Below are 14,814 nucleotides of genomic sequence, written 5' to 3'. Positions count from 1 at the left end.
GTGTTTGGGATCCCCCTTACGGTTTTCCAGCAAAAAAGGGTTAAGGGAAGATTTAGATTGAGCTACTGGGAGGAAGTTCTTCCCTGTGAGGGTAAAGAGCCACTCTCAGATGTCTTAATCCAAGTGCTGGGTGCCACATTTTCCTGGTAATGCAGCAGGAGGGTGGGAATGGAGCACTTAAAGGATGCTCCTCTGAAGGAAAAGAAGGATCCAGGAATAACTCGAGCTGGTTTATTAACTCTTTATTAACAGCAGGAGGTAGAAGGCACCTCTGCAGCTCGATGTCCCAGCCCCAGTCTGACCCTTTGGTTGTGGTCCCACCACAGGCTCATCCAAGACCCTGTGAGCACCCTCCTATGGGGGTCAGCACCCCATGTCCCTGGCAGGGGGACCAGGACCAGCTCCATGGCAGGGAGGGGTTCAGCTCCCATCCTGCTGCTTGTCTTAACATAATTCTTCATTAATTTCCTTTTAAATTGCCTGTATTTCCCCCCTGCAGCCTTGACTTCAGGCCAAAGAGGAGCTGGAGATGTTTAATTAGGGAGGCTGTAATCAAGCCAGCTGCCTCACTGAATCGGGAAGGCACTGTGCCAGCAGCCTGGAGCCACTCGGAGAGGCCTGAGCTCCCTCCACCAGCCCCTAAATCCTTTGGGAGAGCCCCTAAATCCCCCAGGACAGCAAGGAGCTTGGGTGGAGGAGCAGCAGCTCCATCTCTCCAGCTCTGCTGGAGCTCCTCAGGGTCTCCAGGAGGAACGGGGGTGCAGGCAGGCCCTGGGTGTTGTAGAGGGCACAGGACTGGTACTCACAGGGCCACTCAGCCCAGGCATAGCGAAGGGCCAGCACCAGTGTCCCGCAGCCACCCAGGGCCAGTGTCACCGTGTGGGACCCCACTGCCACCATGGGAGCTGGCAGCCACCTGCACAGGGACACGGGGCTGGAGCAGCATACCTAGAGAGGGGGGAAACCTCCCTGAGCATGGGCTTCACCTTGCAGCCATGGGGAGAAGCTTCTCTCCCCTCCTCACCTCGAATGCTGGCATGTCCCTCCGGCGCCAGACCAGCCGCTGGCTGTAAGTGACGTTCAGCAGAGCCCTGGTGACCTCCAGGACAGCCCGGGTTGGGAATGGCCCCTGGAAAACCAGGTTTTTCTCCCCGTATGCCACAGCCCTAGCGCCCAGCTGCAGGCGATGCGCCACATTATGCTTGTCCCGGGGGTGGATGCTGCCAAGGAAAAGGAGGGAGGTGGGGTTGGTGTCCTACAGCTTCAGCTGCATCCGACAGCTGCTGTCCTACAGCTTCATCTCAGCCTCACAGGCTGAGAGCTGGGCTGGTTCAGCCTGGAGAAGAGAAGGCTCCTGAAGCGGGGGACCTTAGAGCAGCTCCAGTGCCTAAAGGGGCTGCAGGAAAGCTGGAGAGGGGCTTGGGACAAGGGATGTAGGGACAGACCAAGGGGAATGGCTTTAACCTGCCAGAGGGGAGATTGAGATGAGCTCTTAGGCAAAAGCTCTCCCCTGTGAGGGTGCTGAGGCGCTGGCACAGGGTGCCCAGAGAAGCTGTGGCTGCCCCATCCCTGGCAGTGTTCAAGGCCAGGTTGGACACAGGGGCTTGGAGCAACCTGCTCTAGTGGAAGGTGTCCCTGCCTGTGGCAGGGGTTGGAACTGGGTGAGCTTAAGTTCCCTTCCAAACCATTCCACAGCTCTATCTGTTCACCCTCATCCCCCCAGAACTCACCTGCCATAGGGTGAGTGCTCATCGCAGAGATCCATTGCCACGGCCATGAAGGTTCTGGGCATCCTGGCGTTGGGAACGACCCCCACATCAGCTGTCTGGTGCCAGCGGAGCCGGGCAAAGCTGTCCTGGGGGCTCTGCCGGCGGTAGGTGGACAACTGCAAGGCAGAGAGGGTGTGGAGCTTGGGAAGTGTCTCTTCCATCGCTCCCAACACCATCCACTGGGATGCAGCACCGCCGGCAGGACCTCTTCATGTGTTCACAGCATCCTCCTGCACCTTGGAAGTGGCTCCAGGATGCTAAAGGATGGGTAAGCCCCCTCCTCACCCCCACTTCACCTGCACAAAGCCAAAGGGGAGGAGCGGCTCTGTCTGCCCAGCTGATCCCACATGGAATGCCTGCCGCCAGTCGGCAATGAGCGCGGGGAAGGTGCAGTTGTACTGGTCTGTGTGCAGGAAGGCATTGGCCTCAACTGTATCAGACAGAGAGGGGCTGGAGTGATCCCAGTGGGATAGTGGAGGCTGCTCCGCCCCATGGTGAGGATAACAGGGCCTCACCCTGGTACCAAGCGATCCCCCGCAGTGTCATGTTGAGCAGTGGGTGGATCATAGCATTCCAGAGCACGGAAGGTGTTTGGGGGCCGGAGAAGTGCTGGTGTGGGGAGATGCTGGGAGACAAAGCTGGGCTAAAGGGGTAGAAAACACAAGGCCAGACCTGAATCCCTTTAACCCTGCACAGTTAAAGCAAACACCGTGCAAAAGGGGAGCCCTGGGGTCCCCCTCTTCCCTCTTTTCCCACTGAGATGTGCCTTACACTCTCAGCACAGTAGAGGCTTTACCCAGAGGGAGAAAAACGATGCATGGAGAGGGAAGACCATTCCCAGATTCTATGATTCTACTTGGACATCCCCCTCCTTAGTGGCAGGAGGTGTCCTTCAGCTTCACATCTTAGTGTTCAAGGCCAGGTTGGATGGGGCTTGGAGCAGCCTGCTCTAGGGGAAGGTGTCCCTGCCTGTGGCCGTGGAACTGGATGAGCTTTAAGGTCCCTTCCAACCCAAACCAGTCGGTGTGATTCTGTGTGACAGGAGCACTCTGGGGATGCTTTAGGAGAGGAGGTGGGATGGGAATGGATGGAGGATCTCCCCCAAAGCATCATGGTGTGGGGCAGGAGCTGTTTTACTGCATCTTCTCTCACCTCCTCATGTCCTCCAGGAGCCCACATGCCTGCAGAGCCCTTGGGGAGGACCAGGCCTCTATGGGGGTCCCCCCCCAGGCCGCTTCCACCAGCCCCACAGGGTACCTCAGAGCATCATAGAGGTAACGTCCCAGCAGCCAGCAGACAGCCGAGAAATAGGTGAAATTCCCATGGCCGAGGTTCTCTGTCCAGGAAACATCAGGCTGCAATGGGAAAAAGGGGGGAAAAGCCCACTTCCAGGCTTTCTGGGGAAGGAACAGTGTCCTCACCAGCTGTTGGGATGGACCAGGGCAAGTCAATGTGCTCCAGGTCCTCCAGCTCCACATCAGAGCGGGACGGAGCCGCAGTGAAGACACGGACGTAGGGATAGCGAGTGGCGGCGGTGAGTTCCTGGCTGGCATTGGTGATCTAGGGAAGGGTTGGGAGCAGGTGGGGTGCTTCCCTGCCTGCTCCCTGCCTGTGCTGGCAGCATCATGCCATGCCACGGGTCTTACCTGCAGGACTGTCATGACCATGTTGCTCTGCCCGCTGCAAAGCCACACATCCCCAAAGTAGATGTCCCTCACCGTCACGTTCTCCGAGCCCTGCCTGGCTGTCAGTGTGTAGGGACCACCCTGATCCATAGGGTCCAGGATGGTCATCCATGTCCCAGAAGGTTCTGGAAGAAGAGGATGGTGCTTATCTTTCCTGTTCCTTATGAAGACACCAAGACCTTCACAAAGAGGTTGGATGGGCAGCCAACAACCCATGGGGTTGGACAGGCAACAAGGGAAAGCTGCCCCATTGCAGGGCTGGGTGGGGAAGTGGGGTTTGGATGCTCTCCACCATCAGAGGGTCCTTCCTCCTGCAGGAATGGAGGGGTTAACCAGAAAAATCTCCAAGACAAATGTGTGTCAGAGCAGAAGCTGCTGGGAGGAACCAGGATTACAGGAGCAGCTTGGTGTGTGTGACACTGAGATGTCTCCAGCTAATTTTAGAGGCGCCGAATCGAGGCGTAAAGATATTCTGCTGGAGCTTAGCATGGATTTTCTGGCCTGATTCAGGCTGGATCCTGCAGATCTCCGGTAGCAGCCGATCGCTGCTCTATCACAAGACACCTCCAGGCTCCTCAGCTTGTGGAGCAGCCATTTAGGCAGTGATTTCACCCCCTGCCCCCCAAAAAGGTGAGGAGCAGCCCCCCAGCTCCCTGTGCAGGGAAGAAAACTACCAACTGAGATCTAAGATGCTTCTGAGCCCTCACAGCCTTGAGGAAAGCTCACCCAAAGGTGATGGAGCCCCACCAGCAGCTCCAATGTGGGCTTCGAATGTGCTTCTTGGCTCCAAACTCACCAACCCCAGCTGCCCGTGAGGGTCCAGCACTGACCTTTAATTTGTGCCATCTTCTTCATGAGGACAAGGCCACCATCGCCAGAGAGAGCCACGGTCACCGCAGCCCCCGGCTCCCCATAGCCCCACACCACGGCCCCCGCCGGCTCCTTCTGCAGCACCATGTGGTCGCCATAGTAGGATGCAAAGCTGAGGATTGCCCCTGGAACCAGCAGACAGCACCAACCATCAGCTCCAGGAGGGAAAAGCAAAGGTAAAAATCCCCTGCAAGGCCTCCAAGTCCTTCTGAAATACAGATTATTTGAGATCCAGCTTAATTTAGAATTTCCTTTGGTTCTGGTCAACCTTCAGGTGGTTGAAATCCCCAAGGAGATGAGGAAGTGGCTGAGTTTGAATCTCCAGGAGAGCCCAAGTCACGTCCCAAAGCCCAGGAGCTTGTGTTATACATAGTTTGGATACAGACTGCGGTAAGAACTCTTCTAATAACAGCATTTCTGCCAGCCCAGCCTTGCTAATAACTATGTTTTGACATACTTTCCCCTTGCTTAAGAAGGCTTGGCACATGGTGGGGTGGGAAGCACCAGGAATGCGGCACTGGCAAAAGCAAGGAGGGAACAGCGGTCTCAGCTCTGGCACCCCCAAAAGCCCCATTCTGAGGGTGTGAACAGAAACCCACACTCGAACTGGGTCAGGGCAGCGCATGCAGGGCTTGGACGCGATGTCCTCAGCCTCTGTGGAAGCAGCCGGTCCCAAAGCCCCTTCCCGAGGCTCCGGGAAGGACGAGTTACATAAAGACATGAGTTGGAGGAGGGAGAGAAGTACAAAGTGAGGCGCCGGGGAAGAGGCTGGAGCTATAAAAAGCGGCTGGGAGGAGGGAAGGGAGCAGAGCCCACGGGACGCGCCGAGGAGCCGCATGCAGCTCCCGCCTTACGTAAAGCATCATCCCACGGGGCAGCGGCATGCCAAGGGCGGCGGAGCGGGGTTTAGGGCATGCCAAGAGCCCCAAAATGGGCTCAAAGAGGGGCTGGGGGGTTCCAAGGGCATCGAAGTGGGGTTGAGGGTGGTACCAAAGGTATCGAAGTGAGGTTCTGAGGAGGTCAAGAGACGTGAAGTGGGGTTCTGGGTATGCAAAGGGCGTCAAAGAGGGCTTTGGGGGTGCAAAGGGACCTGAAATGGGGCTGAAGGGACACCGAGGACATCAAAGTGGGGCTCAACGTGGTGCCAAAGGCATTTAAGTGGGTCAAGGGGGATACCATGGGTGTTGAAGCAGGGTTTAGGGGATGCCAAGAGCCCTAAAGTGGGGCTCTGGTTGTGCCAAGGGCATTAAAGCAGGGCTAAGGGTGGTGCCAAAGGCAGTGAAGCGGTCAGGGTGGCTACAAAGGGCACTGAAGCAGGATTTAGGGGATGCAAAGAGCCTCAGAGTGGGCCTCTGGGGGTGCCAAGGGCACCGACATGGGGCTTGGGGTGCAAAGGGTGTTTAAGCAGGCTTGAGGGGAATGCAAAGGGCTCCAAAATGGGGCTGAGGGGAGGCCAAGGACCAAAAAGCGGGGCTAAGGGTGGTGCTAAAGGCATTGAAGCGGGTCTGGGGCGTACCAAGGGCATCGAAGTGAGGTTTAGGCCATGCCAAGGGCTCCCAAACGGCGCTTTCGGGTGCCAAGGGCCCGAAGCGGGGCCCGGTCGGGCTGCGGAGGGTGTCCGGGGGTCCGGACCGGTCCCCCCAGCCCTTTACCTGCCGCCACCGGAGCCAGCGCCAGCAACGCCCACGCCGCCATCCCGGGGGAAGAGGGGGATTGAGGAGCACGGCGCGGGCGGGCACTAGGACCCGGGGCCCGCCCTGACCCCGCCCCTTTGGGGGCGCGGTCAATATTTGGGGGCGTGGCCACGGCGGTTGCCAAGTAACGGCGTCCTCACGGCTGCCTGAGGCGCTGGTGCGGCCTGGCCGTGTCCGAGGGGAGGCCCCGGGGGAAAGGGACGGGGCCGGGCTGTGGGTGCAGGAGGGGAGTGGGGGGGAACCGGGGAGAACAGAGTGGGAACCAAAGGAACCGGAGTCCGGGACCCTCCGTTACCGAAGGCCGCGCAGGCGCGGTTAGAGGCAGCAATGCACAGGCGCGGCTGGTGCCCTCTAACGGCGTCACCGCTCCTCCACCCTCCCGTGTTGGTTGTCCACGGGTTCGAGTCCCGGTGCCGCCAGGTCGGGATAGCGGGGTTGCGGGTGGTTTCTGACCTCGCTTGTGCCGCTGCAGGGAACTGGGAGTGATGAAGATGTCGATCCCGTTCTCCAGCACCACCCTGAGGCTGCCCCCCGGCTTCCGGAACCTGCTGGAGGGGCTGGTAATGGAGGTGCTGCGGGTGCAGCCCCCCGACATAGTGGGTTTTGCTGCTCAGCACTTCCAAACGCTGCTGGAGCAGAGAGAGGGTGAGTGGCACAGCCCAACAGCACCCCTGCCCGCACCTCCAGCCCCTGCTGCCTGCCCACCCTGTGTGGCATCAGCCCTCCCCTTGTGCCTATTGCCTCGGGTGTTGGGGCTGTTCATGTGCCCATCACCCATGGCATCGTGCCTGCCCTGTGTGCCCACTACCCGTGGCCTTGAACCTTCCCCTTAGCGCCCATCACCCAGGGCGTCAGGCCTGTCCATGTGCCCATCCACGTGGCATCAGGCTTTCTCCATCCGCAGCCACCTCGGCTGACCCGGTGGTGTGGGGAGCCCAGCTGGAGGAGCTTCAATCCCAGCCCTCTTCCCAGGTACGCCGCCCTCCCTTGTCCCTCAATCGCTTGAGAATTTGGGGTCTCCCCTGCTCCTGAGCTTTAGGTTTTCCTGCTTTTCCTCCAGGAGCCAGAGAAGGACAAGGACAAGGAGAAGGGCAAGGAGGAGGCTGGCGGTGCTGCACCCACGGTAAGTGACACAGCGCCGCACCCAAACTAGCACTATTCAAACCCGAAACAGCAATGAGGAGTAGCTCAAGTACTCAGCAGTACCCACACACTGGGATCCATCCCAAAACCCCTCACTGGGATGCAACCCTCAGCTGGAGGGGAGCATGTCCCCTCTTTAGAAGGGACACCTCCCTGGGGCCACCACTCCAAACTGTCCCCAAAACCCTCTTTTTTTCCCACTGGGAATTGCTCCCATCCCACCCCCCTGGTGCTTCCTTAATGAGGGTTTCTCCTAATGAGGTCCCACCATAATTAGTGGCTCCCACCCGGGATTTTTCCCAGTTCTAGGATCTGGGCTGAGCTCAGGATGATATTTTAAGACTCTATATTTAGGCCCCTGCATCTCTGGAGGTTGTCAGACATCTAATAGCAGCCCCACATGAAGAAGGGAGGTGACATTGCTCCTCTTCCAACCCCCATTCCAAGAGCTGAGATGCCCCCACGGCATTTTGGGGAGCGAAACTCTAAAACCTCATCCCACAAAAGGTGATGGGGTTGTGTCAAAGCTGGGTCCTGGTTTTAAGAGGGATGAACTCTCTGCTCATTCTCCCCTCATTTTTCCCCCCTTTTTCCTGTTTTTCCCAGCCATATGCGGTGTGGGCATGGCACGGGGCACAGCATCCCTGGGAAAAACAGGAAGGAGGGATGGGGAATAAAAAGAGCTGGAGATGCCAATCGGCTACTGCTCCAGCTGCCCACCCAGGGCACCTTTCCAGCATCAAATTCCCAATTTATTGATTCCTTAAGGGATATTTGAACACCTCAGTGCCACCACCTCAAACCATGACGGTGGGATGCTTCCAGCAGGATGTGCCCCTTTCCAAAGCACAGGTTATTTTATCTGGATCCAGATTTAATCAGTGCTGGAGCACTTGGAAAAGCATCATCCCAATATTCCACACCCCCCCCCCCGCCCCGCTCCACGTTGCGCCCTGGGGTGGGTTGTTTTCTTGGATGAAGGGAAAACGCAGGAGTCTGGAACAGGCTCAAAATCCACCGTTAATGATTAGAAATGTTCTGGCATTTTGCATCCCTCCTCCGCAGCCGCAGCCGGGAGACGCCGGCGCCTTTGCCAGGACCGGCCAGAGCACACTTGGGAGACGGGAGGGGGGGCTGCATCCCACAGGAAAACCTGGGGTGACTTCCACTGTCACATTACAAGTGCTCCTGAGCTCTCTGGGTTTGTGCTTTTGGGGGTTTACTGGTACCAGGCTGATCCTCCAGCATTTGGAATCCTAGTTTTAGCAATGGTTTTCCCAGCTTTTTGATGAGCGAATCATCCCAAACGCTTTTCCACTCTGCTCCCCTCAAACCACCTTACATTCCCTCACCAGAACAGGATAAGATGGATCTGGAGGGTCTATAAAAAGGGAAGGGGGTCATTTTTCCATCTACAGATCCCCGTGGAGCAGCCAATGCTTCTCCTAGAAGCTGGAGCAGAGCTATTCCCACCCCCTGCTGCGCTGGTGGGAAGAGATGGTGGTGGAAAAGTGTCTCCAGTGGGAATTGCCAGGAGCCGATGGCTGGCATGGGGATTGAGGGATGCTCCGGGAGCATCCATCACCCTGGGTGTGGGGTTTGGGTGCCAGGGTGCTGCTGGGGGGGTAGGGACAGAAATGGAGATGGGGATGGGAACAGGGATGGTGATAGAGACAGGGATGAGGGTGATGACTGGAATGATGACAGGGATGGTGATAGTGACAGGGATGATGGGACAGGGACAAGAGTGATAATGGGATGGTGACGGGTGGGACAAAGAGAATGATGAAGTTGGGGATAAAGACAGGGAAAGGGTTAGGGATAGGGATGGGGGTAACAATGGGAAAGGGGGTATTGATAGGTACAGGACCATGGTGGGGTCAGGACAGGGATTGTGGCGGAAGTGATTGGTATGAGGACAGTGCCAGTGCCAGGGATGAGATGGTGATGTCAGTGAGGCAGGGATGCTGATGGTGACAGTGGTGCTGGTGATGGCAGAGAGGAAGGTCGGTGCCACCATGCCCGGAGCTGGGCTGGGGACAGTTGTGGCCTGGCTGTGCTGGGGGTGCTGGTGCCATCCTGGGGTCCACGCTGCATCCCCAGGATCTGGGAGCTGGCCAGAGCCGGCATCGGCAACTTCTGTGGTTGCTTAGCAACTCCCAAACCCGGATTAGCGGCGCGGGGTGGGAGATGCGGGGGGATGCGGGATACAGCCCCCCTCACCCTCCAGGGGTCCCTCTGCCTTCCTGTGGTCCCCCTGTTGTGTCCCAGCACCTTGGTATGGTCCAGGGCAAAAGTGGGGTCTGTGGGTAGCACCAAGGGTGGAAAAATGGTTGGAATTGCAGGTGTTGCTGGAAAACACCCCAAATTTGGGGGGTAGGATGCTCCTGCGAGCAGGAAAGGGACCCCCAATTCCCAAAATGTCTGTGTTTGGGCACAGCACCCCTTGGGCTTCAGTGGACACTCGGTGGGATGTGGTGTCCTGCCATTCCCACACTTCCTTGCCATCCTCGCCCTCACCATCCTCACCCTCACCCTCACCATCCTCACCCTCCTTCAGAGCCAAGCCCTAAGTAGGTTGGGAATGTTTTGCTCCCCATGGAAACACACCCGGGGGGCATGCCTCCAGCATGCCTGCAGGCCAAGCATCCCCTTTCCCACCCCAAACTAAGCCATCACCTCCATTTGCCGTGGCAAACACCTCCCCAGATCCCTCCGGATCCCATCCCTGTTAACCCTGCCACGCATCCTCCGCGTGTCATCTTTCCATGACACGAAGCTCCCGGCCGAGCTGCCGGCTCCTTTAAGGCAGTCGGAGGCTGCGGAATCAAATTGGAGGAGGCTCTAAAAAAAAGAGGAGAAAGGGGGAAAAAAAAATAGGAAGAAACACACACACCCCCCCTCGCTCCTAAAACCTGGAAGGGTGTCGGGCTGATAGGCTCGCCCGGAGGGAAGCGCATTACGTAGGCAAGCGGCTCCGCTCAACTTGCCACCGGGATTGCTGCCGGGAAGCGAGACCTTGCCGGAGCCCCTCGCCCATCGCTGGCCGCCCACCCCTGCTTCACCATGGACTGCTGCAATGTAGGTTCATCCCGATCCTTCCCTTTCCCCATCCCCATCTCCCCATCCTAACATCTCGCCTTTTTGCATTTCCTTTAGGATTAGGGTTATTGTTGCTCCTGTGCTGGGGGCGGCGGAGGGGATCTGGGGGGCTGCTGGAGGTGTTATGGAGGGGGGGAATTTGGGAGGGATGGGGGGATTTTTGGGGGGGGGATTTTGGCGGTGTTATGGGGTGCTGCAACCAACTTGGCGTGGACCCCCCACCCAGGCCCATATGCCACCCCCCTCCCCAAAATTCCATACCCTCCTTTCATACCAGTTCAGGATCCATGCAGCATCCCGCATCCTGCTCAAGGAAGTGCCCCCCATCCCCGAATCCCACAGCCAAACCAGGGGTTCTGCTTTTATCCAGCTTTTTATTCCCCCACAAATGACTTTCCAGGTGGGATCAGGGGTTCTTTATGGATAAAGGGATAAACTGGGGAGAGCAGGGGATTGCACCCCTCCATCCTCACCTGGGGTGAGCATCCGCTCACTGCCCGGTCACCAGCCAGCTCAGGGAGTTGATCCACCAAAAATCCACATAATTTTTCCCTCTTTCTCCCCTTTTCCCCCTGCTTTTCCCCTTTTCCCCCCTCTTTTTTTCCCCTTTTCCCCCCTTTTCCCCTCCTGCTCAACCAGCAGCACAGAGAGAAAGCCCCATCTCCCCTCCTGGATACCTCCAGAGAGGCAAAGCCCACCCTGGATATAAGATCTATCCCCCCTGGATACAGGATTTCTCCCCTGCATATAAGATTCCCTCCCCCCCCCCATATAGGATTTCTCTCTCTCAATATAGGATTTTTCCCTGGTTACAGATTTTCCCTCTCTGTATATAGGATTTCTTCTCCTGAATATAGGATTTATCCTCCAGCACAGATGATTTCTCCTTCAGATGTAAGATTCCTCCCCCGGATATAGGATTATACCCCTCTGTATACAGGATTTCTCCCCTGGATATAGGATTTTTCCCTTTGATATAGGATTTTGCCCCTGGATATAGGATTATACCCCTCTGGATATAGGATTTCTCCCCTGGATATAGTTTTTCTTCCTGAAATATAGGATTTTGCCCCTGGACATAGGTTTCCACCACCTGTACATAAGATTTCTCCCCCAGGATGTAGGATTTCTGCCCTGGATATAGGATTATACCCCTCCATATATAGGCTTTCTCCCTGGAATATAGGATTTTGCCCCTGGATATAGGTTCCCCCCACCTGTATATAGGATTTCTCCCCTGAATATTGGATTTCTCCCCTGGATATAGGATTTCCTGCCCCTGGATATAGGATTTCTCCCCTAGATATAGGATTTCCTGCCCCTGGATATTGGATTTCTCCCCTGGATATAGGTGTGTGTCCCTCTTATATAGGATTTCTCCCCTGGCTATAGGATTTCAGGCCCCTGGCTATAACATTTCCACCTGGACATATCATTTCCACCTTGGACCCGTCACTTAAGCCACTACCGCTCTTTTGTTCCCCTCACCTTTCACAACAGTAAACCAACCTGAGCAACTTTCCAGAGCCATGGAATGCTCTGAAGGGAATTGCATCCCCCCCAAAAAAACAACCCACAGCTTCCAAATAACCCCCCCCAAATATTCCCTTAACTCCTTTAAAGCGCTTCCAGGGTGATGCAAAGGATGTGTGTGGACACCGGAGCATCCAGCATTGGCTCGCTCCCATCTCATCTGTTTTTCTTCCCCTCTGGCATCGCTCCCTTCTCAATTTTCCCAGTGCTTTCAGCCAAAGCCCTGAGGAGGGAAGCAGGAGGATGCAACAGGCTGCATGGGGAAGGGGAAACTGAGGCACGACCAGCTCAGCTTGTGCAGCATGAGCCCCCCTGTGCCAAACCTTCCCAAACCCACCCTCTGCTCCCATGGATTCTCCTTAATCTGGATCACAACCCTCAGGAAGCTGGATCCAGCCCCAGCAGGTGGTCCAAGGTGGATTTAGGGATGAGTAGGGGGTGAAGCATCTTCCCCTGCTGCATCTTTGGTCGCAACCCCCCCGAGACACCTCAGGATGTACATCTGGGATATAACTGGGATGTCAGTGACCCTGTTTTTTAACAAAGATCCCTAATTTTTAGCAGAAGACCCTTATTTTGAGTAAAAAAACTGACTTTTATCCAAAAATTTTAGCACCACGGCTAATTAAGGACCTTATTTAATGGATTCAATTGGGGTGGGGAGGAATGATGCTGGTTTTGGTACCCCACCACCCCTAACCCTCCTGTTGCTGCCACCAGGAGGGAGCCTGCACGAAGCTGGACGAGGACATCCTGGATATCCCCTTGGACGATCCCGACGCCAACGCGGCGGCCGCCAAGATCCAGGCCAGTTTCCGTGGCCATATGACCCGTAAGAAGATCAAAGGGGGCGAGATCGATCGGAAAACCAAGGACGCCGAGTGCGCCAACAGCACCCGCGGCGGCGACCTCCGCAACGGCGACTAGGTACATCCCAAACTTCCCTGGTCCCTCCGATAGGGCTGGTTTCACACAGGTGCCGCTCCGAGCATCCTTCCCGGTGCTGATCCGGGATGGAAAATGGGGTTTGCGTCCCAGGAGGTGCCGGCACGCCGCAGGCAGCCCCTGCCTGCCCTAATTTTGGGAGCGTGCCGTAGTAGTTAGGATGGGAATGCGAAGGCCTGGATTGGAATTGGATTTCTCCCTTAGCAACACCGCCCCGGCCGCCTCGCCTCAGCACATGCTATTTTTAAAAGCCTGTGTCACAGTCTCCTGGCAGGAAAAGGTAAATTTAAAGAGCGCCCACAGTGCTGAGGCCGCGTGGCATCGGAGCCCGGGAATGCTGGAGCCCATGTGGGGAGCAGGGAATGGCCCCCGAGTCCTGGGAGTGATGGTTTGGGGTGAGCGTCAAGGAGGTCTCAGTGCTGGCTCGGCCATGTGTGTGTGGCGGGGCTGGTGTGGAGGCAAGTGGGATGCAACAGGGATGTGGTGGGAATGGAGTGGGGAGGAATTGAGGATGCAGTGGGGATGCAATAGGGGTGCAGTGGGGTTTCAGCAAGAATCCAATGGGAATGTGCTGAGGATGTAGTGGGGATGTAAAGGGGATTCAGTGGGAATGAACTGAGGATGCAATGGGGATGCGGGAGGGGAGTAAGGGGGAAGGAATTGAAGATGCAGTGGGAACGAGCTGAGGAAGCAACGGGGATTCAACAAGGATGCAGTGGAGATGCAGTGGGGATTCAGCGGGTATGCAATGGGACCAAAGTGGGAATTCAGTGCGAATGCAGTGGGAATGAACTGCGGATGTAGCGGAGATGCAGAAGGGATTCGGTGGGAATGAAATAGAGACGCAGTGGGGATTCAGCAGGTATGAACTGAAGGTACAGTAGGGATGCAGTGGGAATGAGCTGCAGATGCAGTGGGGAAGCATTGGGATATCAAAGAGGATGCAGTGGGGGTGCAGTGAGGAGGCAATGGGAATGAACTGGGAAATCACTGGGGATGCAATGGGAACGAACTGAGCATGCAGTGGGGACACTGGGGATTCAGAGGGAATGCAGTGTCAATGAACTGAAGATGCAGTGGGGATTCAGGGCGAATGCAGTGGGAATGAACTGAGCATGCAGTGGAGATACAATGGAGATTCAGTGAGGATGCAACAGGGATGCAATGGGAATGCATTGAGGATGCATGGAGATGCACTGAGGATGCAAGTGGGATGCAATGGGGATGCAGCAAGGGTGCTGTGGGGCTGCCATGGGGAAGCAGCTCAGGCCCACAGAGCTCATTAGGCTGCCTCGCTAGGCGCAGGCAGGGCAGGGGTGGGTGAGCTGCAAGTAGGGCAGGGGAAGGGTGCGAGCAGCAGGAGCAGAGCGTGGGTAGGGTGCAAAGAGAGCAGGGGCAGGGAGGGGACCGGGCATGGAGAGGGTGCGGGCTGCAGCAGCAGGGTGCAAGGAGGGCAGAGGCTGCAGGAGCCGGGCACAGGGCGCAGGCAGGAGGCAGGAGCCGGGCACGGGATGCAGGGCTCAGGGCGCTGGGCTCCGGCCGTTCTCTGACCCGTGTCTCTCTTCCAGGCTCCTCCCGCCGCCCCCGGACCCCCCCCTCCTCCGCCGCCGTCGCCCGCCGAGGCCTCGGAGCCGCTTCTCGCCCCGTCCCCCGCATGCGCCCGCCGGGGCCCCCCCGCAGCCCGGCCCCGCCCCCCCGGAGCCCCAGACCCCAATAAAGGTTCCTGCGGAGCGCCCTGTCCCTGCGCCTTATGACGTCACCGGCCCAGCGGTGAGGTCACAGCGCGGAGCTGGGGGTGGGGGGATGCCCGGCGGTGATGTCATACGTGCCGCTGTGATGTCACACAGGCGCACATGGCTCACGTGACAGGGTAGGGTGATGTTGCAGCTGTGACGTCGTGCAGCTGCGTGCCATACGTGGGTGTGATGCCAGAAAGGCTGTGATGTTACAGGTGGCTGTGATGTCATAGAGGTGTGTTGCCGTATGTGCCTGTGACGCCATACAGGTGTGTCACATGCGGCTGTGACATCACACAGTCAAGTGTTGCACATGGTGTGACGTCACACAGGCCCG

General features: G+C 57.2%; 2 protein-coding genes across 5 annotated transcripts; one reads left to right on the top strand and one right to left on the bottom strand.

Annotated features, from left to right (window-relative positions):
* Window positions 1-217: 217 nt before the first annotated feature.
* Window positions 218-6,118, bottom strand: SIAE (sialic acid acetylesterase). 3 transcript variants are annotated; one of them, XM_062608757.1, is made up of 10 exons: window positions 5,977-6,118; window positions 4,285-4,449; window positions 3,416-3,579; window positions 3,191-3,329; window positions 2,922-3,105; window positions 2,285-2,412; window positions 2,066-2,199; window positions 1,731-1,885; window positions 1,025-1,220; window positions 218-948 (listed from the first exon to the last, which is right to left on the bottom strand). In XM_062608757.1, exons 1-10 carry the CDS (start codon window positions 6,017-6,019, stop codon window positions 661-663), a joined length of 1,596 nt encoding a protein of 531 aa, XP_062464741.1. In that variant the 5' UTR covers window positions 6,020-6,118; the 3' UTR covers window positions 218-660. The 3 variants fall into 3 exon arrangements, with proteins under 3 accessions (XP_062464741.1, XP_062464742.1, XP_062464743.1); XM_062608758.1 differs by having other exon boundaries at window positions 2,285-2,394; XM_062608759.1 differs by lacking the exon at window positions 3,191-3,329 and having other exon boundaries at window positions 2,922-3,166.
* Window positions 6,119-6,456: 338 nt separating this feature from the next.
* Window positions 6,457-14,471, top strand: LOC134158642 (neurogranin). 2 transcript variants are annotated; one of them, XM_062608781.1, is made up of 5 exons: window positions 6,457-6,663; window positions 6,923-6,990; window positions 7,079-7,141; window positions 12,517-12,723; window positions 14,310-14,471. In XM_062608781.1, the coding sequence occupies exons 1-4, from the start codon at window positions 6,504-6,506 to the stop codon at window positions 12,721-12,723; spliced, it is 498 nt and encodes a 165-aa protein (XP_062464765.1). In that variant the 5' UTR covers window positions 6,457-6,503; the 3' UTR covers window positions 14,310-14,471. The 2 variants fall into 2 exon arrangements, with proteins under 2 accessions (XP_062464765.1, XP_062464766.1); XM_062608782.1 differs by lacking the exons at window positions 6,457-6,663; window positions 6,923-6,990; window positions 7,079-7,141 and adding an exon at window positions 10,002-10,242.
* The last annotated feature ends 343 nt before the right edge of the window (window positions 14,472-14,814 follow it).

The sequence above is a fragment of the Pezoporus occidentalis genome, unplaced genomic scaffold (assembly GCF_034315485.1).
Source record: "Pezoporus occidentalis ecotype Australia unplaced genomic scaffold, CSIRO_AGI_Poc_V1 ctg130, whole genome shotgun sequence".
Lineage (NCBI taxonomy): Eukaryota > Metazoa > Chordata > Aves > Psittaciformes > Psittacidae > Pezoporus > Pezoporus occidentalis.
Note: the sequence above shows the minus strand (reverse complement) of the source record. Positions and strands in the feature narration are given on the sequence as shown.

Bases quoted from the DNA above. Each gene is read 5' to 3' on its own strand.
- SIAE (XM_062608757.1), bottom strand. From the start codon at position 6,019: ATGGCGGCGTGGGCGTTGCTGGCGCTGGCTCCGGTGGCGGCAG. The intron at 2,413-2,921 runs GTGAGAGAAGAT...CTACCCCTTTAG, and splicing joins CTCCTGGAGGACATGAGGAG to CCCAGCTTTGTCTCCCAGCA. The intron at 2,200-2,284 runs GTGAGGCCCTGT...TGTCTGATACAG, and splicing joins GGGGATCGCTTGGTACCAGG to TTGAGGCCAATGCCTTCCTG.
- LOC134158642 (XM_062608781.1), top strand. From the start codon at position 6,504: ATGAAGATGTCGATCCCGTTCTCCAGCACCACCCTGAGGCTGCCCCCC. The intron at 6,664-6,922 runs GTGAGTGGCACA...CTCCATCCGCAG, and splicing joins GCTGCTGGAGCAGAGAGAGG to CCACCTCGGCTGACCCGGTG. The intron at 6,991-7,078 runs GTACGCCGCCCT...CTTTTCCTCCAG, and splicing joins AATCCCAGCCCTCTTCCCAG to GAGCCAGAGAAGGACAAGGA.